The sequence below is a fragment of the Lithohypha guttulata genome (genome assembly GCF_036872675.1).
Source record: "Lithohypha guttulata strain CCFEE 5908 chromosome Unknown scaffold_2, whole genome shotgun sequence".
NCBI lineage: Eukaryota > Fungi > Ascomycota > Eurotiomycetes > Chaetothyriales > Trichomeriaceae > Lithohypha > Lithohypha guttulata.
In genome coordinates, this window is record NW_027042751.1 from 1,740,604 (window position 1) to 1,765,835 (window position 25,232).

At 49.6% G+C, this 25,232-nt stretch overlaps 9 protein-coding genes across 9 annotated transcripts; 6 read left to right on the plus strand and 3 right to left on the minus strand.

Annotated features, from left to right (window-relative positions):
- Nucleotides 1–686: 686 nt before the first annotated feature.
- OST2 (oligosaccharyltransferase complex subunit epsilon) lies at nucleotides 687–1,271 on the plus strand (the record flags this gene model as incomplete). The annotated part of the gene is made up of 2 exons (XM_064897119.1): nucleotides 687–908; nucleotides 1,005–1,271. 2 exons carry the CDS (start codon nucleotides 687–689, stop codon nucleotides 1,269–1,271), a joined length of 489 nt encoding a protein of 162 aa, XP_064756069.1.
- An 845-nt stretch (nucleotides 1,272–2,116) lies between these two features.
- On the plus strand, nucleotides 2,117–3,310 carry LTR64_002754 (uncharacterized protein; the record flags this gene model as incomplete). Its single annotated transcript, XM_064897120.1, has 1 exon — nucleotides 2,117–3,310. The coding sequence occupies one exon, from the start codon at nucleotides 2,117–2,119 to the stop codon at nucleotides 3,308–3,310; it is 1,194 nt and encodes a 397-aa protein (XP_064756070.1).
- A 2,533-nt stretch (nucleotides 3,311–5,843) lies between these two features.
- LTR64_002755 (uncharacterized protein) lies at nucleotides 5,844–6,634 on the plus strand (the record flags this gene model as incomplete). Its single annotated transcript, XM_064897121.1, has 2 exons — nucleotides 5,844–6,567; nucleotides 6,591–6,634. The coding sequence occupies 2 exons, from the start codon at nucleotides 5,844–5,846 to the stop codon at nucleotides 6,632–6,634; spliced, it is 768 nt and encodes a 255-aa protein (XP_064756071.1).
- Nucleotides 6,635–8,284: 1,650 nt separating this feature from the next.
- On the minus strand, nucleotides 8,285–9,613 carry LTR64_002756 (uncharacterized protein; the record flags this gene model as incomplete). Its single annotated transcript, XM_064897122.1, has 1 exon — nucleotides 8,285–9,613. The coding sequence occupies one exon, from the start codon at nucleotides 9,611–9,613 to the stop codon at nucleotides 8,285–8,287; it is 1,329 nt and encodes a 442-aa protein (XP_064756072.1).
- Nucleotides 9,614–10,814: 1,201 nt separating this feature from the next.
- Nucleotides 10,815–13,274, minus strand: LTR64_002757 (uncharacterized protein; the record flags this gene model as incomplete). Its single annotated transcript, XM_064897123.1, has 1 exon — nucleotides 10,815–13,274. The coding sequence occupies one exon, from the start codon at nucleotides 13,272–13,274 to the stop codon at nucleotides 10,815–10,817; it is 2,460 nt and encodes an 819-aa protein (XP_064756073.1).
- A 328-nt stretch (nucleotides 13,275–13,602) lies between these two features.
- Nucleotides 13,603–14,124, plus strand: LTR64_002758 (uncharacterized protein; the record flags this gene model as incomplete). Its single annotated transcript, XM_064897124.1, has 2 exons — nucleotides 13,603–13,863; nucleotides 13,915–14,124. 2 exons carry the CDS (start codon nucleotides 13,603–13,605, stop codon nucleotides 14,122–14,124), a joined length of 471 nt encoding a protein of 156 aa, XP_064756074.1.
- Nucleotides 14,125–14,492: 368 nt separating this feature from the next.
- AIP1 (WD40 repeat-like protein) lies at nucleotides 14,493–17,691 on the plus strand (the record flags this gene model as incomplete). Its single annotated transcript, XM_064897125.1, has 3 exons — nucleotides 14,493–14,508; nucleotides 14,556–16,402; nucleotides 16,813–17,691. 3 exons carry the CDS (start codon nucleotides 14,493–14,495, stop codon nucleotides 17,689–17,691), a joined length of 2,742 nt encoding a protein of 913 aa, XP_064756075.1.
- Nucleotides 17,692–18,144: 453 nt separating this feature from the next.
- On the minus strand, nucleotides 18,145–18,906 carry LTR64_002760 (uncharacterized protein; the record flags this gene model as incomplete). Its single annotated transcript, XM_064897126.1, has 2 exons — nucleotides 18,145–18,826; nucleotides 18,869–18,906. The coding sequence occupies 2 exons, from the start codon at nucleotides 18,904–18,906 to the stop codon at nucleotides 18,145–18,147; spliced, it is 720 nt and encodes a 239-aa protein (XP_064756076.1).
- Nucleotides 18,907–22,083: 3,177 nt separating this feature from the next.
- Nucleotides 22,084–25,056, plus strand: LTR64_002761 (uncharacterized protein; the record flags this gene model as incomplete). The annotated part of the gene is made up of 2 exons (XM_064897127.1): nucleotides 22,084–22,444; nucleotides 22,505–25,056. The coding sequence occupies 2 exons, from the start codon at nucleotides 22,084–22,086 to the stop codon at nucleotides 25,054–25,056; spliced, it is 2,913 nt and encodes a 970-aa protein (XP_064756077.1).
- Nucleotides 25,057–25,232: the final 176 nt, after the last annotated feature.

The window sequence follows — 25,232 nt, forward strand, 5'->3', positions numbered from 1 at the left end:
CACTGTGCTACTGCGAAGTCTTGAAGCCGACTGCCCAAGAGCAAGGAGAGGTACTGACAGGCTATGCAAAAGCTGGTAGGACGCCCCGAGGCCGACCCGAAGAACGAACCTCCGACATCTCTGCAATTCGAACTGCATTTTCCGAACATAGGAAATGCTGGCTACATTGGAAGACGAACCGAAGGTATCAGCCGGCTGCTTGAAGCTCCCAGGGGTTACAGCACCAGCGATTGTCATGCCTTTTTCACATAGAGGGAGATTGTCAGTGATGTGGGCTAGAGGTGAGAGAGAATCTGAGACCAGAGAAGATGGGTCCGAACTCCTTAGCACTGAACGGCCTCCAGGATGCTAAGTCAATAGAAGGCGAAGTCGTGGTATATATGCCCCCTTTCAAAGAAACTGAGACTCATATACCCGTTGGAACTCCACCCTGCTTCTCTAGAATCTGAGCTGTTTGGTTTGATGGCGAAACCTACCCAGGGTAGGGTGTATGTAGATAACAGCTTCTGGCTCAAGTACTAAATTTTGACAGCCCCCTGCCCAAATGCTTGAAGAAACCCCGAGATAATCCCGAAATATCTTGGCGTTCTCGGGGACAACTGTCTCGATGGAAGTGCTTCGCGAGCATCTAGTAGCCAAATAAACATAAGATACCTCCAATGTTCACCAGATTGTGACTGCGTAACATGCCTCCTAAGAAAGTCGTCACACCTGCTGGTCCCAAACCGGCTACGACCACAAGCACGACCTCAACACCTCCATCATCCCAGACAAAGAGTGCATCAGCTTCGAATCTATCAAGACAAGCACAATGGCACGAGGTTGCTTTGCACGTTTGGCACAAGTATCTAGATGATACGCCCAAGAGGACCATACTATTGGACGTGTTTATGCTCTTCCTGGTTTTAGTAGGGGCTGTACAGTTCTTGTATTGCTTATTGGTTGGCAACTATGTACGGCTCTATCAATCTCGCGTCGATTCCTTTTGGCTAATATGTACCTAGCCTTTCAACGCTTTCCTCTCCGGCTTCGGTGCCTGCGTTGGCCAATTTGTGCTGACAGCCTCTCTACGAATGCAGACTGCCGAAAGACCGCCGCCTACTGCTTCGGCCGCAGCAAAGAAAGCTGCCACGAAGTTCAACGACGAAGGCTTCGAAGAGAAAGATGAAGATGGCAAACCTGTTCATAAAATCAGTTCGGAAAGGGCATTTGCCGATTATGTGCTGGGAAGTCTGATCCTGCATGCTTTCTGCGTCAATTTCATTAACTAGAAAGATTGTAACAAGAATCATACCAATAGAATACACAGAAACTAAGAGTCAGGGATGCACATCTACTCTTCAGGCTTGTCGAATGTACTCGATACGACCAATGATTGCTCGTTCAATTGCTCCAGCCGTGACTGCTGCACCAATGCACGATCCGCGGGCACAATACCCTCTTGCATGGCAGTAGTGACACCATAGCTGACACTCACTGTTCTCCAGGCAAGCAAAATGTGGCCCTTGAGACACTGGCTATGGTTCGCAACCCTTTCTGACGCTGTCTTGGGAGCGAGCAAAGGACTTAGCAACATGATTCTTGCCATTCAAGGTTCTTTTGCTTGACTAGTACGAACCAAATTCGACACGAGATCACTCTTCCACTACACAGGCCCAAACTGCGGGTCGATGTTGAATCCAGGAACATGTCGGTCGTCCTGTGTGCTCACCAATCCGCTTGCAGGCCCTTTGCTCCTCCCTGCTCGCTATTTGCAGCTTCCTCGCCATCCTGGAGACATGGTCGTGCATATCGATTTTGAATGTCTACACTATAGCAGCGTTCTTTGCAATATTATGACTCGAACACTCAATCGGACATGAGGAAATTCTATTTGGAGTCGGTGTCTTTCTATACAGACACAATCAAGACAAAGAAATGTGGTTTCATTTCTCCGACATTGTCTTCGAGTGCTCCTAGCGTGTCAACTACCCATCGCATTGTGCTGTCTTCCGCTGCTTTCAGTTCCATAAGACATCGGACGTCGCTCATGCTTCATTGTCGCTGGAGTCCCGACGTACCGTAACTAACAGCCAATATCGCCAATTCAACATCAGGCTCGCAATTACAGCAAAGGATGGCAGCTGCTTTACTGTCATTGATAGCGCTTAGCAGCACCGTTCCGCTAACAACAGCATTCGTCCCTATACCACCATCAACAACGTATTCCCTCTCTTATGATTATTCAGGTCAAAATTTCTTCAATAACTTCCAGTTCTTTAGCGATGCAGATCCAACAAAGGGCCACGTTGATTATGTTGACATGGCAACTGCCAATTCTCTTGGTCTAGCAGGGTTTCTCAAGGGCCTCGACACTAATGCGACAGCTAACTCGACCGGGCCAATATACCTAGGAGTCGATTACACCACCAATATTGCCAATAGCACAGACTCGAGAGGCCGCAAGTCGGTACGTGTGAGCAGTGTACAGAAATTCAACCAAGCTCTTATCATCGCCGACGTTCTGCATATGCCTGCTCCTGTATGTGGGACATGGCCTGCATACTGGCTGCTGGGTAGTGGTGCGATCTGGCCCGAAGCTGGTGAAATCGATATTCTCGAGAACGTGAACGATGCCACTTCCAACAAGTATACGTTGCACACAAGCACTGGCATAGTTACGGCAAACCACACAGGGACCGGTATGAAAGGCCGTCTCTCAACATCGAACTGCGATGTCAATGCTCCAGGACAGGACAAGAACGTCGGGTGCTCAACCTTTGAAGCAGCATGCATCAAAAGCTACGGCGACGCCCTCAACGACAATAACGGCGGCGTATTCGCGACACTGATCGACGAACTCGGCATACGGATGTGGTTCTTCGAGCGATCCGCCATCCCTGCAGACATCACCGCTGGACGACCAAGCCCACCACACCATTCTCAACCCACCGGATCAAAAGGCAACGAAACATCTGCAACAATCCTGAACATGGACACCGGTGTCCTCACAAACAGCACTTGGGGCCTGCCCAACGCGCGCTTTGATTCACCAGATAACGGGCCAGGCGCCATACAGAAACACTTCAGGGACATGCAGATCATCATCAATACCGCTTTCTGTGGTGATTGGGCGGGTAGTGTATGGGACAATAATCCGACGTGTAAGAGTTTAGCACCGACGTGTAAGGAGTATGTTAGTGCGCATCCGGAAGCGTTTGAGGATGTGTATTGGGCGTTCAATGGGATTAGAGTTTATGAGCCTGTGCGAGGGCTTGGGACGGTGCCGTTTCCTGATAGTCCGATGGGTAATGGGACGATAACAGGCTAGATGGCTGACGGTCTCTGGAATGTGACGGAGAAGAAGCATGTGGTTCGGAGAAATTTGTAGATTATCTATGTAGGAAGCTGAATGTGATGGTGGCGTTTCTAGCATTTCGAGTCTTGTCTCCGTTTGGGTGTTGTGCTTTTGTTTCATTTACGCCATGGAGGTCATCTGTTCGTGTATTAACGACGAGCTGTTCGTCTAAATTGTTGATATGATCGAGCTGGAATAGAGTAGGCCTTCACAGGGCGGATGCCTATATGAATGGTCCTCGTAAGCACTTCGGAATTGCTTGGCCACCAGTTCCTGAGGTTCGTAGTAGACAGTAATGCTTCATGTAAAGCCAGGGAGTGGCGAAGCGACGTTGTGTCGATGACACAGACAGGTCGTGAGTTCAGCTCGTCCTTCCCACTGTCCTTCCCCCAAAGAATCAGGCTCTCACTTGTACCAGTCTTTCGACCACTGATCTGGCGTAGAATGATTCTCAGGCAAACCGAAGTGCTCCGGTCGAGGTTCTCTGTTCGCATAAGGTCTTAAACTTTCGCGAAACATCGCCAGTTGACGCGTCTGATCGTCTTCTAGTCTCTGTAAGATCGCCTCTGCTTTCGTGGTCTCTGTTCTGCCCCGGGCAGTGAGCTCGCGCAGTCGCTTGGCCCAAGCAGCGAGGGATTCATACTTTGACGGCTCTGAGGGTACGTTTTGCATACTGCGACTGGTTGAGCTGTATGATCGACGGCAATTCGCTTCTTGCGCAGCGATTTGTGAAAGAGTCCTTGATTGAAATATTGCTGTGGCTGGCGTGTGGTAGCTTCTGCATATCCTTCTGCTGGATAGTGTATTCATGTTGGTGCCGATCAAGGAGTGGAAATTAGTGCAATGGATCGAATAATTTGGTGACCCGTTGTGCCAGTCTCAGCCTCGTACAGAATCGTGTTCAAGACCTTTTGACTACGATGGAGCAGGAAGCCCTAGTTTGCTTATGACAGAGGTCGTCTAATTCGATTGGTCAGTCGTTGCGAGCCATGAAACAACGAAGCCGCCAAAGCACCGATGCACGAGTCTTGGTGCTCAACAGTAGAAGAATTGATATTGGAAGTCTTTCTGGTGATCGTATGACCTTCAATGAAGCCGGACTCTCTCCTGTGAATGGTCAGCTCGAGGCAAATGGGGATTGAGCCAGGGAAGGAAGTGGAAGTTTGCCTTATCGAGCTCGACAGGAGAGGAAAGAAGTACCGATTCAGTCTTGGCGGGACTTTGTCTTGTTCTCGACGAATCACAGTGACTTCCCTGTTCTTCAACCTCACATACTCAGCATTTCCATCTACTCCCCTTGACTAGGCACGTTGAGAGAAAATATGTATATAACGCTTTCCTCGCATATGCTCTGCCATGAACACTCTTTTTGTCGTCCCCCCAACCCAACGGCTCTATCTGTTACAGGACTGGTTACAGGAACACGACTCCGGCAACTGCAATACAAGCACCGATTGAGTATACGTTCAGGCTGATAGGCGCGTCCATGGATCTCACGTCAAGGATTTCCAATGGATCAAACCTCCGCCATCGACCCTCTGAGGAGGATCGGGAGGGCATCCGACCTCTGGTTACGAAGCTGTGGTTCGAAGAAGACAAATCATTATCTGTCGTGATTGCGACGGTCAAGAACAATAAACACCTTTTACTGACGTAAGTCGTCTATTAGTAAGGATGCATAAGCACTGATCAAGGTAGTGAGAAGACACTCAAAACAAGACTAGAGAGATGGGGCCTTGTAAAGAAGCTGAATCCTCGAGATGCTGCAGATCTCCTTGCAGCGCGAGGGAACCTTGACGCTCTGAATAAGCGCGGCTTTATCTTGTTGAGAGGCAAACTGTACAAGACACTAGAGCGTGTTCATACTTACCAAAGTCGTCGGACAAATACCAAACCCGCCCTGGAATATACGAGGCCCTTGCGGCCGTCAGATGTTGTTGTATTATCATGTCACCCACGAATGTGACCAGAACCAGCAATTGATCTTGTCTGTGGTATCGAGGCTATCCTGCGTGAGCAACAAACGCTTCTCTACAAGGCGAAGGAGCAAGGCATATGCGTGATTAGTGACGACACACTCGTGTGGACCATATCTCTTCCCGATGCCAAAATTGTGGCCCAACAGTTTGAATTGTCTATCTGGGCCAGCACAAGAGCTTTCGAAGAGGGCGATTACATTTGGGCTGGTTTATGCTGGCGATCTGCCTCACTCCAGCTAGAGAACCTCATCTTGTGCCCTGATATTGATGTATGGTCGACCTTTATAAGGTGTTGCGTACGACTCATTCGCTTTAGGGCTGTCGATGCCGCAAAAAACTTCTGGCTGATGTTGAAGAAGTTGCTGCATACCGTTTCATGCTCTGCACCACACAGGTCCTTCTTGTTGGCTTTGACTAGTGTTGCCTTGCAAGATATTATCGATGGAAGTCTCTTTATCCTCGAAGCCAAATTTCGTAATGTGGAAACTTTGTGGCCGTCCGATCATGACGTTCAGGCGAGCCACGCAATGAATCTCGCGGAGGAACGCTATTATCAGGGATCTGAAGATTTTCTGGTGGATTTGCCTGACGAGAAACTGACACGGTCTTCGAGCAGTACGAATATCTGGCAATATGTGACTGCACAAACTGCTCATATCTCCTGGTCAATGCTTGCTTTCGACTATGAAAGGGCTGAGCTCTTATCGCAATCCTGCATTTCTCAACTGCTTGAGCAAAAACTGTCAGATGAACACGGTCCAGCTATTATGCTGCTGTTAGCAACCTTCTACTCAATCATAGGTCGTACGCAGTGGTACCAGGATCATTTTGTCGAAGCGCGCTCGAGCTATGCGAGAAGCTTGGAGCTTCACCAGCAGTGCTTGAGCCTCTACGGACATGGATGTCTGGACATCTCTGAGGTGTATCGTTTCTCAGTCCTGCTTGAATACCTTGATTCAATTCTACTTCCAAATTCTTCCAGTCCTGGTACGGACCATGCAAGATTCAGGCAACGACTTGAGGATGAGCTTGACTTGACGCTGCAAACTCAAAGCGATAGTCCTCTGCTCCGCAGCACAGACCGAGGCAGTGTCTTCAACAAATTTAAAGCTTCTCATCTCGACAATTTGGTCGCTGCAGGTGGACATGGTCCTGGAGCAGTTTTCAAGAAATTCGAGCATACCATCATCCTGGACGGAGCCAATAGGCGAGCTTCCCATGAGAAGCAGAGATCAGAACAACCGATCCATGGTGAGTCGAATGGTAAATTTCAGGACGGCGAGCAGACTCTGGCGATTCGGCCCAAGCCAGCCAATAAGCCTTTAGTTTTTACTCTCGATCCTGAGAAAAGAGAAGGGCGTAGTAATTTTTCACCCTTTCTCGACGGTGGTGGCCGTGGTGGCGGTTATCCTCGTTCACTCGTATTCCACCCACCCTATTTGCCGACGCCGAAGTCGAAGCCGAAGCCACTACCTTACCCTAACGGGTACTAAATGTACAGCTGGGCGAGCCCAACAATGGCAAGAACCAAGGACACCGACACGACCTGGACAAGGTACAACGAGCGCACACGACAAACAATCTTCATGCTATAGGTAAAGATACGTAGTTGACGAGAATGACTTACTTATTTCCTTGTTAATTCATTAATTCATGGGAGTCCACGAAGGAAAGAGCCCATTCCAGCACCAGCAGCTATATACCACAATATTTTGAATTTGTAAAGAACCAGCCAAGAATAATATTTGCATCCATTCACTTCCCACCGATCAATTTGTAAGACAAAACACCATGACATCGTTGACCGTTGAAGGCCGTTACGAGTCAAGTGACCATGAGCCAAATCGCGAGCAGCTCATCTGTGGTCCTCATCCTTCATATTTCGTGTTGGCTCAAATACCATCAACTCTTCGTACGATGGAGGTGCCGCATCTGGAAGGCTTTGTGGCGAAGTTGGGAAGTGATTTCGATCGACTGCTCCCCGTGTGGATGTCGGAAGAGTGTTTTGATCTCCTGATACGATTTGAGGACAGTCGTGTAGGCCGATAAAAGGGAGATGACATGATCCGTAGGTGATTGTACATTTGCATGGAATGTTGCTTTCATGGGGCGCGCGAATGCTGTCCACTATATCCGAGTATTGCAGGTTCAATGGTGACCGAATCTGATCATTGCATTCGTCGTTGACGTTGCTATCGTTCCTGCCAAAATCAAAGCTCATGGCTCTGGCATCTTGCATTGAGGGCTGTAACGCGGCTGAAAATGTCGGTGGCATCGTGTCAATCACAGACTCGGTCGTTGGTAATCCTTTCTCCACGTCCTCGTCTCGTTGCCTCGATGGGGAACAGCATGACATATATGCGCACAGACCGATGAACATGACGATTATGCCAAGAGTGATGAGCAGGAGGACAACTAGTCCTCTCTCATCTCGCCATACAGACGCGATATACTCCTTTGCTGTGGTCATTTTTGCAAGGTAGTGTGCCTTCGTTACTCGTAGACAAGGTCTCGTAGACAACGGTTTCAAAAACTCTTATCGGCGTGCCGTGAAATTATACCGACTTTCGATCGTCCACGTACTGTAGGAATCTTTTCTCTGTAATTGATCTGACGAGTATTGACTTTGCTTTCCATATTCTCGAAACGCATCGACGATAGAGCATTATAACCTGATACTGGGACAATCCGTTACGATTGTTCTTGCTGTGACAGGCACGACAATGTCTAAGAGTCGTGGATGCGAAACTCACATAATCGTAAGTTAGTGACAGTGTCCTTGGCATACCGGGAGGTATTGTTCGTCGTCGCGTTGCACAACCTAGCTATTGTTCTTCGAACTCGACCTCATGTAAGTTCAAATGTCACTAGCGCTGACAGCGTCGCTCCTCTTGCTCTCAGGAGAGTGCAGTGTAGTGGTATTCTCGAGAAACGACTGTTTTTCCAAAATGGTGTTGGTTGCCCTCGCTCAAGCAGGCATAGCAAGACAGTCACTTAGCAGGGAATCGAGCATACCACGATTACCAAATCCTTCAGCCTCCCAATCAAAGTCATCATCGTCGACATCCATTTCATCATCTGTCCTGCCGTGATCGACATGGCCGTTAGTTTGAACAACCTCGTGCTCTTGTTCAGCTTTCCAGTCATCATACTCGGTCTCAGGAGCCTTGTTAGCGAGCTCAAAGCCAAACATCGGTACACGATTCCATAGAGGTGGACCAACACGATCCGCAAGTTTGAAGTCGCTAACGGCAAGCGGTCGCCTAGCTTTCGAGACAGCGGACTCGATGGGCAAAAGATCATCATCCTTTACACGCTGCAATTGACCAGCCTTGACGGCATCGTGTTCCTGAGTGACTCGCTTCTTGTACTTGCTAGTGAAGACACCTCCACCAAAGATCCCATCGTGCCCGTTACCAGTAACACTATTCTCATCTCTAGGACCATTGACCCTGACCCGTTCAAACACAGTATTGAGAAAATCTTTCATGAAGAACTCGGCGCTGGTGACCACCAGCTCCGCACAAGCCATGGTAGAACCCTGTGGTATAGCCTCTTCATAACAGATCGGCACCATCCTCGCATAAACACTCGCAGCGTCAGGAAATTCAGCAGACTCAGCGAACAACGGCTGCTGATACCTCTTCTTGATTTCGGGCTCCCAATTCGTCTTCGTAAGTCCGCCAGCAGCAGCATTACTAACTTCAGGCACCTTGTACTTGGACGCCAGGTACGCCTCCTCGTACTGGTTGCGCCTTTGAAACGGATCATCCTCCGCCTTAGCCTTACCATCAGGCTCACTTCCCAAGTTCTTGAGCCGTCTCCGATCCCTGGGATGAATAGCCATAACCTCCTTCTTCAACCTTTGCTCGCCCGCATCACTCGTCACATTTGCTTTCGTAGCGGTCGCAGCAGCGGACTTGTCGGTAGCAGCCGTAACCCATGCCGCAATTCCAGGCTCAGGACTATCTCGAGTCGAGTTAAACGCTATAGCGCAGATGAACTTGTTATGTAAATGGAGGACATTGTCAGCTGAATAGAGGATATCGTCCGTCGCATCGCCGAATTCTCGCGCGTGTAGCTCTCCTCTTGTGAACCTCGTGACGGCGTCGAAGTAGACTTCCCACCTATGGCCGATGGCATCCTTCAGATCTGTGTAAATTGGCTCGAGGTCGATACGAGGGTAGGTTGCGCTGGACTTTGCGCTTTTGGGCGCGGCAGATAGGTTTTTACTGCCGTTGACTGAGGTCGAGGTGTCTAGACGGGTCAGGGTCGCGGGGTTGAATATGTCGTCCATGACTGAAAATAAGGGTGAGGGACTCGACCGGCTACAGCGCTTGTCGTCGGACTCGATACTGTCGTGGCATCGGGGGATGCATTTGTCGACAGACGCGCTTGACTGGATATCAGCGCGTGATATTGGGACGGCCAGACATCGCAAGTGATGCGCTTGTAAACAAACGGCGCAGGAACCAAGAAGTGAAGTGAGACAGTTCAATCGTGGTACGCTAGAGCATTGGCTGCCGCGGCGGAATGGGAGTCGCACGCTAGTTTTCCGCTCCGCCCTTTAAACTGGCGGTGCACATCAGAAGAACCACGATCAGGAAGATACTAGGAATCCTCCATGATGAATAGGATCGCAACACTGGTTCATCCACCGTTCATTTATAGTTGTATTTACAGGCTAAATTGTGTCATGCCACTACGTCGTTGAGCCTAGTAACATAGTGTAATAAACTTGAGTAATATGTCCTCACATCTTCTCGTCTGGCTTACACGCCTCATCTTTAGCCATGATTTGAAAGGCCCAAAGCATGACTAGTTACTTCCCCTCATCTATCCAGCTGCTCATCTGAACCGCCCCTATTGTAGCTTTCCAACTAGGGCTCTTCGAGATTAGCCTATTCTTCCAAATCGTCCGTATAGCGCAACTGCCAAAAGCTCGTTGCTTCATTGACAACGCTTGTGCACCATGTTCCATAGAATATCGAGTCGTAGGGGAGATGGTCATCGGACAGTCCTGACCAAACAATCGTTCGCGATCACTGCTCAGTTTCCCTCTAGTCTGGACTCAATGCGACCAATCCCCGCACGCATAGCAAGAGACGAAGACCTACCTTGGTCTACGCATGTCTTGGACTCGACTGCAGTCTATATCCTGGTTGAGAGTGAACGCCGTCTAGACAGGAGGCAAAATACCGAGAAGGTGGGCAGACTATCACGTCTGAAAGCTAGCTTGGTCTCAACTGAACGACAGAGGGACAGTTAGTGAACTCGTGAATAGCTTCCTAGTCAGTTCCAGCCACAATTTCCTGTCCTGCAAGCTATTTGTCCTCTTTGAAAATCGTAGCCTCTTTCCAGGTTGGGCTGTTGTATGGTCGCATGACCACATTTCACCATGTGGTATCTCTTTGCCAATATTAGCCAATGTTTCTTCCACTGATTCATGATTCACTGTAGTTCGGATTTGTCTCCATGCTCAGACCAACAGCGCTGGCTCAAGTCATGACCGGAAGAGGTTCGATCTGTGCCTGAACCTTTCTCTGTAATTCTGGCTTCCATTCACCTGCGGCAAAGAGTGGCGGGTCATCGATGTCGATAGATCGATCTATCCTGAAATATCTCACATCCCATTCTTCGTCAATCTCTTCTCCATAGCTAACAAGTTCGGCCCACAAATCTGGATATGCTTGCTTAGCCCACTTCTCAACTTCATCCTTCCGAAATTGCCAAGGGATAGCATTGTAAAACGTGCCAATTGTGAAAGCATCTGGTGGTTCTCCAATGTCGTTTTCCATATTCTCAATCAATTCCACAGTATTCTCAAACTCACACTGACCTGCTAGTACACCGACATAGTTATCGTAGAGTGGTTTCGTGATCTCGAGATTCCAGCTTTGCATAACAGCGATGATTTTCCTGGCCTCGAATGAGCCGTATGGCGGCCACGTCTCACAAGCCCGCAGGGCTACTTCAAAAGTGCTATAGCTGGGTCCCTCACGTGAGTCCATGATCTTGTAGAAATGATCGATAATGGCTGACCAAGGGGTCTGGCAGGCAATATGGGCGAGCATGATGCCATTTCGTATCCTGGTTGTGAGCTCAACTTGCAGATCAAGCTTGAGCATATTGTAGACACTTTGCAGGCCGTCGACGTCACGACACTGTGCAATACCTTCGAAGCATTTCGTATAGGCCAATGCATCAGGTCTGGGCGGGTCCGCAGGGTCTGCTTCGCGCATGTGCGCGAAGACTTGACATGCGAGGTCGGCGCGCTTTCGATCAAAGAAGGACTGCATGATGGGCAGACGTTCGTGACAAGAGGTCTCGGGAAAAGCAATGCGGAATAGCTCGTAGGCATTGAAGGCGCGTTGAGGGTTGATGTTGGGGTCAACTATAAAGCTTTGGAATACCTTGGCGATGCGGACTCTGTCCGGCACTGGCAGGTAGTCAATGCGATGTCGTAACAAACTCACAGCATCGTCAATGTCGCCCCGCTGAAGGAAGGTATGGCACAAACCAGAAATGGCATCGACGTCCAGCTCGGCACCACGGTCGAGAAGATTGTCGGTCACTCGCATGGTGAGCTCATACGATGGTCTGTGAGAAAAGCATAGCACTGTCAGATACTTGTTCAGAACTTTCAGGTCGAAATTATCAGTGGGAATATCCTCCCGCACCAGTTGTTCGTAGAGAGCACGAGCCTCTTCCAGCGCTACCCGATCGACAGCATGCTGGAGTCGTAAGGCATAGGTTTTTCCATCAGGCTGAAATCCTTCAGCGGTAGCCAGCTCTTGAATGGCTTGAGCAAGAGTGGGGTTGTTGCAGGTGAGAGCATATTCGATGGCGTGATTGAAAGTGTTCATTGAGATATTGACATGACTGGACTGCAGGAGAGCATGAACCAGTTGACGCAAGTGCTCGAAGCGACGATCCTTTGCAGTATGCCAGAGGATCAAGGAGCTGATTACACTCTCGTCACGAGGTCTGTCGGTGAGCATGTTGGCGAGTTCTTCAGCCGAGTTCAACTTGCCGTATCTGGTAAGAAACTCCAACATCTGACGGATACACTCGGTGGTAGGCTCGTTATTAGGGAGGACGGTCTTGTCGAAAAGACGCTGGGCATCAAAGACACGATCGGCTTGGACAAAGGCAAGTACCAAAGCCTCATGCATGTCACTATCGAGGCCATCGAAGTGGAGCTCCCATTTCTCCAGCAGCGACCAGAAATCAGCATCTCTGGCTTCGGAGATCAGACCTTTCAGAATATTCAAGATGAGGTTCCTGTCTGGCGGCCAGGATGTGGATAAAGCGTGGTCTCTGGCCTCGAGTGCTGAGCCAGTAGTGGCCAGGATGGTGATATAGGCATTTTCGAAGTCCGGTGGTAGAGGAGCAGTTTTTTTGGCCTCCACCACGACCAACTCGGCAAGGGCTCTGATGTCGCCTCTGAAGCGCTCTTTAGGGGCAGGAATGGCCAAGGTGTCAAGGATAAGAAGCAGATCCTGCTCAAGTAGGCTTTCGGGGTCCTCAGTGAGAATCAAGTCTCTTTCTTGCAAGTGCTTGTATGTTTCGGTGGCCAGGTAGACCTCATTTCTCGTTAAAGGCTGGTTCTGCTGGTGACGAGTCTTCAGCAAAGACCTCAGGGCTTCGGTCAATTCATCGTGGGCAGGCGTCCTCGAGCGAGATCGACGGGCACGAAGTAAATCAACCAGCTTGCCAACTGCGGCATCGAAATCTTTGATTGATTGTTTAGGACCAGCAAGGCTTCTTGTGCGCTTGTCGTCTCCGAGCAGAGATTCTAGAAATGTCCTCCGCTGCTGGAATGCGACCGAGGGGGTAATATGGGCTGGAGGCGATAGGACTGAAGGAGATCGGCGTAGACATTCTCGTGAGACGTACGGTCGACTGGCGACCAGAGCTCGAAAGACGGCTCGAGTCAGATGGGAAGATGACTTCATGATGAATGTATCGGGATTGCCATCACCTCGAGTGACCAAGAGTGCATGGCTATATTACTCGAATGTGTAATGCTAGTAAGTTCGCGACTCAAGTGATGCCACAAAGATGGGGAAGGTACGACTATGAATCGGTTGCGGAAGGTTATTGCGGAGCGAGTCTTGGGCCGCATGAAACTCCACCCAATTAAGACTCGTCGCAACTTATATTCATGTTCATAGTTGCAGCTTGCAGTTCATTCAGTAAACAGCAAACATGGCAGGCAAGCAGGTATTGAGGCTTCCATCAAGGTTCCATGGCATTAGCCAGATAGCATCCTCGCTGGCGAGGATGTCGCCGTTGATCCAGTCATCACATACACAAACTCGATCTTACAATACTCGCAAATCACCACGACTCCATCAGCAACAGCTAGAAAGAACAGAAGAAGCACGCACGTTAGAAAGAATGTTCACACGAGAGTGGAAGATTGGTGATGTGTATGCTCCCCACGATCTGAGCGCAGCAGAAGCACGGAAATGGAGGTCGAAAAGGGCTCCTGACAAGGACGTCTTTGATGTGCTATCCATCAACCCCCTTGACCTATACAAAGTAAGTTGATCTGTGAGTTGAACATCAAAGACACGGTCTAATGGTTGCCAGAACTTCTCTGTCATGTCCGAATTCATCACAGATATGGGCCGAATTAAACCTCGATCGTTAACAGGCTTACGGCGCGTCAACCAACGTCGAGTCGCCAAAGCTGTCAAGAGAGCAGTGGCCATGGGCCTCATGCCGAGTGTGTACAAACACCCAGAAATCCTTAAGGAACAAAATAGGAGGGATAAGGAAAGCTTCCTAGCTCCTTCGTAATCTATCACCATCCTCTCCTTCATCTTTATGGATTCTATATATGGGTCGGAAAGGAGTTGGGGAACTCGATTTTATGGTAGCACGAACAGCGGTGCTCAGATTTGCGGAAAGGTTATGTACCCGAGCTATTCAGACAGTTACCAAGAGAAGAGAGGCAGAGCAATAACATTACGCAATCAAGAGGTTTGGCACTTTTCATGTGAAAGTCGCTACATGTATCGCTACATGTATACAAATCCTAGTCCTGTAAATGTTTCCAGTAATTCAAAGACCTGATCTGCGTTTCCAGGTGGTCCTTATACACACCCCTCCTCCAACTCACTAGCTTTATTTTCTGAATACATGTCCTCTCCAATCCCGCAGCCACCATGTCAATTGTAACAGGTACCCAGAAAGTCAGACCTAGCAAAGCAAGAGCTGACTATGACCAGAGAACATCCTCGCTGCCCTCCCAAGCACGACTCGAGGACAACCCACCCCACTAGCCGCCGATGCAAAGGGTGAAAGAATAGCATACGCCTCGAATAAGTCCATCTTTCTCAGGTCTATTGACAATCCCGCGACTTCGACTCAGTATACTCAACATACTGCGCCCACTACCGTCGCTCGTTTCGCTCCTTCCGGCTTCTACTGCGCCTCTGGTGATGCCTCTGGTGTAGTTCGTGTCTGGGACTGCTCTCCCAACGGCTCCGGTACCACAAAGGGCGAATACTCGATCATCAATGGTCGCATAAACGACATTGCTTGGGATGGAGATAGCCAACGTATAATTGCTGTAGGAGACGGCAAGCAAAGATATGGACACTGTGTGACTGCTGATTCTGGCAATACCGTCGGTGAGATCAGCGGTCATTCTGCTCAGGTCAATGCTGTGAGCATTAGACAGCAGCGACCTCTGAGAGCTGCTACTGTTGGCGACGACAAGAATCTAGTCTTCTACCACGGTGCTCCTTTCAAATTCAACAGCATCCCCGGTCGAGGTAACCATACCAATTACATCTACGGCACAGCCTTTTCTCCTGATGGTACCCACTTGGTCAGTGTCGGAGGTGACAAAAAGATCTATCTGTATGATGGCAAGACAGGAGAAGTGAAGGCCGAGGTCTCTGATACCTCCGATGGTCATACTGGTAGCATATTTGGTGTCTCCTGGTCCAAGGACTCTCGTTCCATTGTCACCTGCTCTGGCGATCGTACTGTTAAGACTTGGGACATTGAAGCTGCCAAGGTCACACATACATGGTCTTTTGGCGACAATATCAACATTGCTGATCAGCAGGTCGGAGTTGTCTGGCCAAGTCGCGCAGACGGCACAATCATCTCCTTATCCCTCAGTGGTGACCTCAACTACCTCAATGAAAACTCAGCTAAGCCGACCAAGATCATCTCCGGTCATTCCAAGAATATTACAGCCCTCTCCGTCTCCTCACTTGACTCGCAGCCTACTTTGTGGACTGGCGATTACGAAGGTCGTCTTTGTGCTTGGGACATCGCAAAAGGCTCGGCCGAAACGATCGAAGGTGATGGCCACACAAACATCATCTCTGGGCTGGCTGCCACGACCAAATCTTCCAATGCTCAGATCTATTCCGTAGGATGGGACGACAAAATTCGTACTGTCGACCTTGGAGCCCACACTTTCCATGGCAAGCCTACATCTTTGAACACCCAACCGAAAGCTGTAACATGCACAAGCGATTCTCTTGTCATCGTTGCTCAAGCCGAGAGCGTCATCGTCTACCGTGACGGCGAAGAAGACGGCGAGCTTCCGTTGAAGTCTTCCCCTTCGGCACTCGCCGCTCACGGCACCACTGTCGCAATTGGTAGCGCAGACTCGAGTCTTCGCTTGTATACTGTCAAGCCTGGTTCTGCCCCACGACAAGCAGCAGCCGTTGACAAGGTATCAGCCACAACTATCACTGCACTATCCTTCAGTGCTGACGGTTCTCTACTCGCTGTCGGCACGGCAGCAGGTAAGATTTACGTCTACAAGATCTCTTCTGGCTTGACTGGATTTGTGACCGGCTCAGTTTCCGTCGATCTTGTTACTGATCGATGGAGTGCACACACTGGCAAGATCACTTCCATCGCTTTCAATCCTGAAGGTACTCATGCCGTGAGTGGTAGTTTGGACACGAACATTCACCTGTGGATCCTCAATGAACCAGGTAAGAGGATAAAAGCTACCAACGCCCACAAAGAAGGTGTCAATGGTGTCGCTTGGCTTAAAGAAGGCGTCTACAGCATAGGGGCTGATGCCACAATCAAGAAATGGAAGGTAAGTATCTAGCTCATTCGCCATGCGGCTTCACCGTAAATCGAGCGCGAGCTGTTCAAGCAGATTAACAATCCTATACATTCCCTGCAATCCGCAAATGGAGCTAATGTCGGTTCCCCGTCTCTTTTATAGTCCGTTTAAAACGTTTCTTCTATCGATGCCTCCTCGATCTCGAATGCTGATCAGTCGTGGGAAGTGAAACTACACCAGCTTACGCACCACAAGATCTTACTCTTGGTCGGAGCTTGTAGACCAATTTCTACATCGCGAGAATCTTTGTCGCTGCAAGGCAGCGTCTCCTCCGTGACATCCATAATATCTGGCTGTCACCTGCCTACTAACGACCAAAGTATCCCAATGCAACGCAAGCTGTATAGTTTGTCTGCTACTGACTAGGCTCACCACTTCAGATTCTGAGGGACATCCAAAACCACCAATGTCTATACAAACTCCACCCCCCTAGATACCACACGCCTCGACACAAGATGACTCCTCAACCTACCGGGCCCTACAGGACTCCTTTCGAGCACGAACTCGACGATATGGCAAAAGACCGTCTAGCACAACCAGCATACCACGAAGACCCATACCACCGATGGAGAAGAGGAGCTGAAAACGAGATGCCACATCGACCACGTCCCAAATCAAAGGCATCCCAGGTCTTTGCAACCTGTTGCTGTGGCTCGATCGGCGGCATCGTAGCCTGGATCGTCGGGGTTGCACTTCTGACCGCTGGCTTCACAGGTTTGATGGTGAAGACCCTGCTGCCCCAGAACACAACCACAGCCGCCACCACCACACCTACACCTACACCTACACCTACACCTAGCACATCAATCAGTACAGAGACAGTAACAACCACGCCGCCAGAGCCCTCCACGACTACAATCCTTATCAGCTCGACCATCACCGCAACCCCTTCACTCACAACCTCCACTACGACTATATTCAGCACCATCACTGAGAGCGCTCAACCAAGCCCAGAACCCGAAACCATTACTTCCATGATTACCTCTGACTATACCACGACCATGCTCGACACCGTCACTGAGAGTGTCCTGCCGAGTCCTGAGCCAGAGACTGTTACGTCCATGGTCATATCAGACCATACCACGATAAGCGAGCATACGACAACGGAGCAGGAGACCGTCACGTCGCTGGATACCACGACTGCGACGACGACGAGTACGACGCTGAGTACGGCGTCGGTGAGTACGGCTTCTTTCATTGCTCCTGCTGCTGCTGGTAAGACCCGCGCGAAAAGATACCTGAATATGTCAAAACCCTGACAATCTGTGATACGTAGATACGCAAGCAGACTTGACTCCTAGACCCCCGAGCTCAAGCTCATCAGGTATTTCTGGTAAGTCACCTCCCCCACCCCTTTTCCCACCACTATCACAACCGATTAAACGTATACTGACAACCTATCACAAGTGGTTACGGCCTACAGCACAGTTACCCTCGAACCAGGCGCTGTTGTCACGGCGGCTCTTCCTTCGCCTTGATAACAGGATTTATTTTAACTCCATAATATCCCAATCTGAGTCGTGGTTACTGGAGTGCAGTGCTCCCATATATTCGCGTTCACAAACGCCAAGATTCCTTTCAAGTCTCTTTTTGAAATGCTCAAATCGGTTCCGAGTTTGTGCGTGTCGGCATTCAATTATGTATTTACAAGGTTCAAGAACGAAGTACATTGCCAAAACCGATGCTCTTCTGATGGTTATCAAATAGGCTACCTAGTTATACTCTCTGACGAAGCCAAAGGGAAAAACGCCAACATCACCAGCATAAACACCACTCCACCAATCACCATTAATATCCTCAATCTCACTGACTTCCGCAGCTCTAGGTAACACTAACTCGCCTTCACCAGCTTCGCCTTCCTCAGGCCAATACGCATAGTACGCTACCCCTTGCTTGCCGTAACCACCATTAGGTGGGAAGCGCATGGAGTTGTTCAGTACCATACTGCCGTCGAGGTTGAGGCCGTTTAGAGTGTTGTTCAAAGTCGAAGAGCGACTGCGTCTTCGTGTACCGGCGGCGTCTTCTTTCCAAGTCCAGGTTCCTGCTCTGCTGGTAAGTGGTGGGCTCTTAGGTGCGTTTGAGATATGGCTGTTCTGCAGATTCCAAGCTTGGATATCTGCTTCGGTCATTTTCCAGCCGCCGACGAGATCTTGCTTGACTATGCGTCGCATTCCACCGTCGCCTTCATCGGAGACGTCGGCCTCGAAGGCAAGAACGATCATTCGGTGCCCAGAAGGACATTTACGCCAGCCAGCGATGTCTTCGGCGCTGGTGTTTTGGTCACGTCGCATACGGGGATGTTGGAGGAAAGACTGGTAGCAGGAATTGCAAAGGTCGTAGTCTGTCTCATGTGAGGGACAATGGTAGTACTGAGTGGGTGTTATTATAGGCTTTCTGCACATATCGCACACCACGTCCATAAAGAGATAATCATACCCAACACCCGGTTGTGAGCGGTTGGAGGCAGCTGACATAGGCGTGTGCGGTCTGCTGTTGTTGGCACTCGTGCCTTTCGTCGTCAGTGGAAAAGGCTGCAGCGTGTCTGTATGGAGACCATTTGAACTGGAAAGGCCTGGTATGGCTGGAAAAGGCTCAGGATGATAGGCCACGGGTAATAGAGGATGAGTACAGCAGTGGTGACTTTGTACACATTGCTTGCAGAAGCCCCAATCTCCATCGCTACATATATCACATAGCCAAAATTGAGCATTTGCAAAAGAACCACATCGATTACAGAAGTGACCTTCTGAAAGTCGGTCAATGGGATTAGAGGAAGTTCTGTCTGGCTGATGTTCTTCTCGAGTCGAAGGTCTGGTTCCAAGAATGGTCGATGGTGTAGGCTTGTGATACTGTCTGCCAATTAGGCTGTGAGGTGGTTCTGTCATCTCATCTCGAGACTTGAGAGCTTCGTAGTTGATCTCTGCGACGTGTCCAAAACCAAACCAATGTTTACAACCTTTACCCACACGATAGCATTGCGTACATAGATCTACGTCGCAAGTACGGCAATGCTTGTAAATTTCATACTGAATGTCGGGCTTCTCACAACGAAAGCATGCTACGAAAGGCTCCTCGTAATGACTTTGCGATCTTGTCGCAGCTTGCGGTATGGGCGTGCTATCAAGTTCAGCAATATGTGAACCGTCATTTGGCAAGGCGGGTGCGATGGTGAGCGTCGTGCTTGTTGGTTGAGGAGAAGGTAAATAGGAAGTTCCAATGTTTGCTCTCTGTTTGCCCTCGTCTCCAGCAGCCTGGCGCCAGGTTTCCGAAGCTCTAAGTGGACGTGATTCAGGACGCGATTTCGCAGCACCATTCGAAAGACTCCTTGTCAAGGTTGGCTGCAGTATCCGAGCTTCTGAAGCACTCACGGTCGAGGTAGCAGGGCGCTCGACACTTCCATTTGGCGGAGTTTCGACCTGTCTGCCTGTTCGTGCAAGGTCTGAAGTTGTTCTGCGATGATTGATGGTCACTGAAGAGCCATTAGAGTTTGATCTATTTATGGTCGTGAAGGCAGGTGGTGGTCTCGAGATGTCGGAGTGACTAGTGGAACCACTATGACGAGGCAGGAGTAAAGGCGTAGCAGTTTGAGCAACGTCTGTCCGGCTTCTGCTTTGGCCCGATATACGGAGCTGGCTTTGCTGTTGATTGGAACGGGGAGGGGTAGAAGTTCGTGGTTCGGGAGACAGAATGCTTGAGGTCATAGGTCTTGGATGCCGTTGCCTATACAATTCAGCTATACGTTCTGCCAAAGCATCCTGCTCGGCCTCGTTTAGAGTGTCAATGTCGATATCTCCAAGTAGACCCTCGTCAAGTATCTCCTGCATGATACGAGCTTCATCAAAGCTGTCACCTGTACCCGTACCACTCTCTGACGCACTTACAAGCGAACGTAAACTTGCCTGATGAGACATACCGTGTTCTCGCTGGCGCGCTTCAATTGCATTGGGATGTCTGGGAGAAGTCGTGGGAGGACATTCAGATGATGGATCTAGCTGATCGCTGTCCTCTGCATGAGAAGAGAAAGGGACTGACAATGCAGATGCTTGTTCGCGCTGTCTCTCTCTTTCCCGCCTACGGTGACGACGATCTTCTCTCTCACCACTAGTACTTCGATTTCTGTGGGACTCGGGCAAACTCAGATGGCTTGCTGAAGCCGTGGTATTCATATCCTGTAGGCTACGTTGTCTTGCTTCCTCCAGCAGTTGCCTCTCCTGGACTGCAACTTCGTCTTCTCTTCTTGTCCTTCTTTCACGACGACGTTCAAGCTTTGGCAAGATCTTCGCACGTGGTCTGGTACCATCTGGCTTGTAAATCTGGTCCATCTCATCCTTTTCTTCCCGACTCCGGTCGTGGGAAGGATTCGCAGCCAAGAACAGCTCGAGCAGGTTGCTGACAGTAGCATTGTGTTGGACGTCCTTAACTTCGGCACGGCATGTTGGGCAGGTATATGGGTTTCCAGAGGAGGAAGAGGCAGAGCGTGAGGCCTTGCGATGTTGATGGGAGAACCACTCCTTCAGACACGACCCACAGAAAGTGTGTAAGCAGTTTAATATAGTTAGTGGCTGATATAAGACTTCAGTGCAGATAGAACAGACGAGTTCTTTCTCAAAGCTGGCCAGTTTCCCTCCACTGCCACTGCTGCGTCGTCCTTCACCTGCCATGTCAGTGATATCTCTAGTGTTGGTAGGGAAGTCGCGGGGGACGGCTTGATAGATGTCAGCTCATAACACTTGAAGCAAGGTCGAACACTCTTCTGTTGTAATCATACGATCGCATCAGGTCAATTTTCTCATCTTCAGCTCCAAGCTGACTTGCATATACTGTGCATCGCGACTGATATAATTAGTGCCGCATTCGTCGACTCATAGGGCCTGAGCCGCCTATTCTGGGCAAGTTTCGGGTATCTCCTAAACGGGCCAAGCCACTGTCGGATTACACGCATGCTTGGCTGAGTACATCCGCGTTATCTTCCAGCACGGAACCATCATCTGCTCCAGTCCTGTACAGATCACTCTTATTGTGTCGCTTCCCGTGTTCGATAACGAATTGCCTTTCGGCGAAGATTCGTGCTGTCTCTGAATCCTCGCAGTATCCACGGTCCGTATCGAGTTGTCATGAGTGACATGGTCTACGTTGAGTCTATGTGACTCGAACCATTGCTAAACGACCTCATCGTCGGCCATGAGAGCTGAGCGAAATGAAGCAGGTGCTGCCGCACGACTTGTTCATCGCACGATGCCGCCGACTTCATAGAACATCGACGATATGATTCCACGGCTCTTGATCATCGCTGAAGCTCGCAATCGTGTCTTGAGTGGTAAATACTCAATAGCTGGTATTGCCCAGAAGGTATCTTACCCAACACACCTTGGTACAGACCAGACCCTTTGATGGCGATCTGTTCGAAAGTGAGGTTCATATCAGTTACAGGTAAGTCTCGTTACTTCAAGCTGTTCAGCGACGAGATGTAATCTCTACTATTTAAACATGCTTACCACTCCTACCTTCGTGTCTTTCTTGTATATCTTCGTCGCTGTGTTTCCCCCTCTCCCTGCTGGACCACTACCATATCGTCTCGAGCCCTCATCCCGCCTGACCAACGACCTTCCTCTCTACCTCTTTTAAAGAATTGACTCTACTTACTGTAAACAATGGATCCAGTCAAAGAGAGCCGATCGCCATCTATACAGATGAACATCAACAGTGATCGCGGTATGCGTGATCGTCGTGGCGTCGATGATCGTCAGGTTGTATTACAGCAATTGCAGAATGCGACTGTGATTGATTTGGATTCGGACGCCGACGACTCCGTGGCCCTACCGGAGCCAGCTTCTGCAGCACAGACTTCGAGCATCGACGCTAAGGGCGATGTTGTCCCAGGAGCACCGTCGCAATATCCGAAACAAAACGCGATAGATACTTCTCAGTCCCATACTCGGTCGCAAGTCACCAGAAAGAGGTTGTTCGTGTCGGGCGACAAACTCCTCGGTGACAAACTCCCCAGTTCTCCTAGTATACTGACACCACCTTCTTCCGCCCATGTCTCCCCAAACTCTAGCTTCGATTTTACAGCTAGTGCACAATCCTTATATACCTCTTCCCTTGATCAGCTAGGCCCGGACAGTGGTGATCTACGAGGCGCCGCGACCATAGACGCAGCCGAGCCTGATGTGGACATCGAGCATCTTCTATCGATATATAATTCAGGCGATGCAGACGGTGATGCGCCGGGTTCGCCAGCTCCAGCACTGGATGCACCATCTGTTGCCAGAAGTGCCGCAGAAGCTCGTGGGATCGCAAAGAGCCAGCAGCTTCGCGCTCAGCGTAAATTCCGTTCCCAAGAAGACCCTGAGCCTGTAAAGAGCATCGATGAGGAGCAAAAGAGGAGAGATGCAAGACTGGCGCGCATCACAGCCAGTGCTCTTGGTAAACCAATGAAGTCAGTGCTTAAAGATGCCGGCTCTAAAAAGCCAGCAAAGCGCGTGCAATTCCATGCGCCTGAGATGGCTAATCCAGCAAAGAGAGCGAGAAAGCCTGTCCAACCACAAATTACTATGGCCTCAAACGATATCCGTACACTCATGGGTATTTCAAGCAAACCAAGCATAGCAACAGAAACCTCAGAAGGTGCCCGTCCAACCCTATCTGGCCTTTCGCAGCTCACCCAGGATCATATCGATCATGGTTCGCAGAAGCAGAAAAACGACACTTCTGGCCTGTACCCTGAGCAAGGTCTCCCGGAGTACTTAACACTTCCTAAAGGGTTTGAGGCGATGGAAAGTGTCCGAAAATCACTTATCATCCAACGGGAGACAGCGTCAGAGCGCTTGAGAGATCTTTCTGCTATACAGGGATGCTTTGAACATTTTGCCAAGCTACTTTCTTATGGAGCCTTACTGGGCAGCAATGCCGCAGAACTAAGGGAGTTGAAAACCTTCACTCAAAAAGTGCTCGAAGATGAGTGTACCGGAAAACTTAATCGACAGAGAATAAATGAGGTACGGGAAAATGTCAAGCGAAGGCTTAGCAAGATTGACACTGATGCCCTTCCGAACGGCGCGGTAGAGGACCGACTAAGCGACATCTTAAGACAAGATTATTGGGAGAAATTACAGGTTGAGGTGCCAAAATTGCGCAGCGAGAGTGATAGGCTAAAGGCTCTCTGCAGCCAGAAGAATACTAAGACCTGCATACGGGGAGGATGCCAGGGTAATCCAAAGGCGAAGAAGACCACAGCATCTCTAAGAGCCACAGGTACGAAAAAAGATGGACCTCTTGCAGCTCAAATTCGCGCCCAGCTGACCAAGTTCAAAGCTGCGGAACAGCGAGATGGGGAGGAGGCTGTGCTAGAAATTGACATTCCTGACCGCGGGGATGATTATACCAGTGAAGAGGAAGAGGGTGACGAATTTCTGTACGCCCCGAAGAGAACCGATCTTGAATCAAAGGACATAGCTGGTAATGCTGAAGATTCTGAGTCTCAGATGCGACTTCTCCCTGTCCAGGCCGCTGATCAGTCACTACTTGAAAGAATGGTGACCACTACTCAGCAGCGAGAACATGCGAACAGGCAAGGAGCACAGAAGCCCGACTCGCAAATGCTACAAGACATGAAGGCCCGCGAGTCTGCACGTGCCGCCATGAAGCAGAAGCCCGCCGATGTGGATGCCACATCTGAGGACATAGAGATCGAAGAAGTAGACTTATCTCCTTCTGCTGAGTTCAATGATTCAGACCTAGAGGACGACGTTGAGGACCACAACGAGGTGCAAATTGAGGGCGAGATTGGTAGGCCAGAATGCTACCGCTACTTAGTATACTCGCACATCCATGGACATCCTAGCATGAATGGGCAGCACCTTATCGACAGATTCTTAAACCGTGCTAAGGCGATTAAGGAGGTGCTTAAAGTGGCACCACAAGTACGAAAAGACATCCTAAACCTCGATTCGAATGCTCCTCAAGAGTATACTATCACCCTCAAACAAAACGAAACAGAATATGAGCAGCAACTCGCTATGGGCGAAGACGGTGATGTCGGTTGTCGTACATGGATTGAACGCGAGAGATACAACCCGTCAGAAGAGGCATACAACAACGTAAAAGTTAAGAAAGCGTGTCGAGGTCCCAATGTCTGGAGCGTGGATTGGGAAAAGATAATTTCGCCGATCATCGAAGAAGCTGCACATAAGGATACCGACATATCTAGCAAGCTCGCCTTAAACACGTCGGAACCTACTCTTGACGACATCCTAGATGATCTCTTCGAACCTGATACAGAACTTCCAGGATGCGCACAAGCAGTCCCTGAAAAGGGCTTTCAACCCATCACCGAACGTGCTACTCAAGATCATCAGAGACTGTTCACATCTATCGCATATGCTAATCGACATGCGAGCGAAGTGTTCATGACTTTCGTGATTACTCATTTATCAAGTCCAGGAGACATAGCATACATCACTACCATCAACAATGATATTGAGGAGCAGCTCGAGCGGTGCTCAGACCTTCATTGTTGGATGCGCGAGGACAGCTTCGTCACAGAAAGGAAAGGGCTGGGAAAAGTGAACGAGAGCATGAGGATTTGGGTGAGGAAGTGCCAAACCACGGGTCCAAGTAACTAGGATTCAGGTTTAGGGGAGAAATGTTTGCTTGATGATGAGCTTTTGATAAGCTTTTGATGATACAGCTGCTTCATTGGGCTTGATGGGAGAAGTGCGTCTGAAATGAGAAGGCGTGCCAGATATACGGAGGCTACGAGCTTGGATTGGAACTGTTGCGCACATTGGAGCTAGGACTT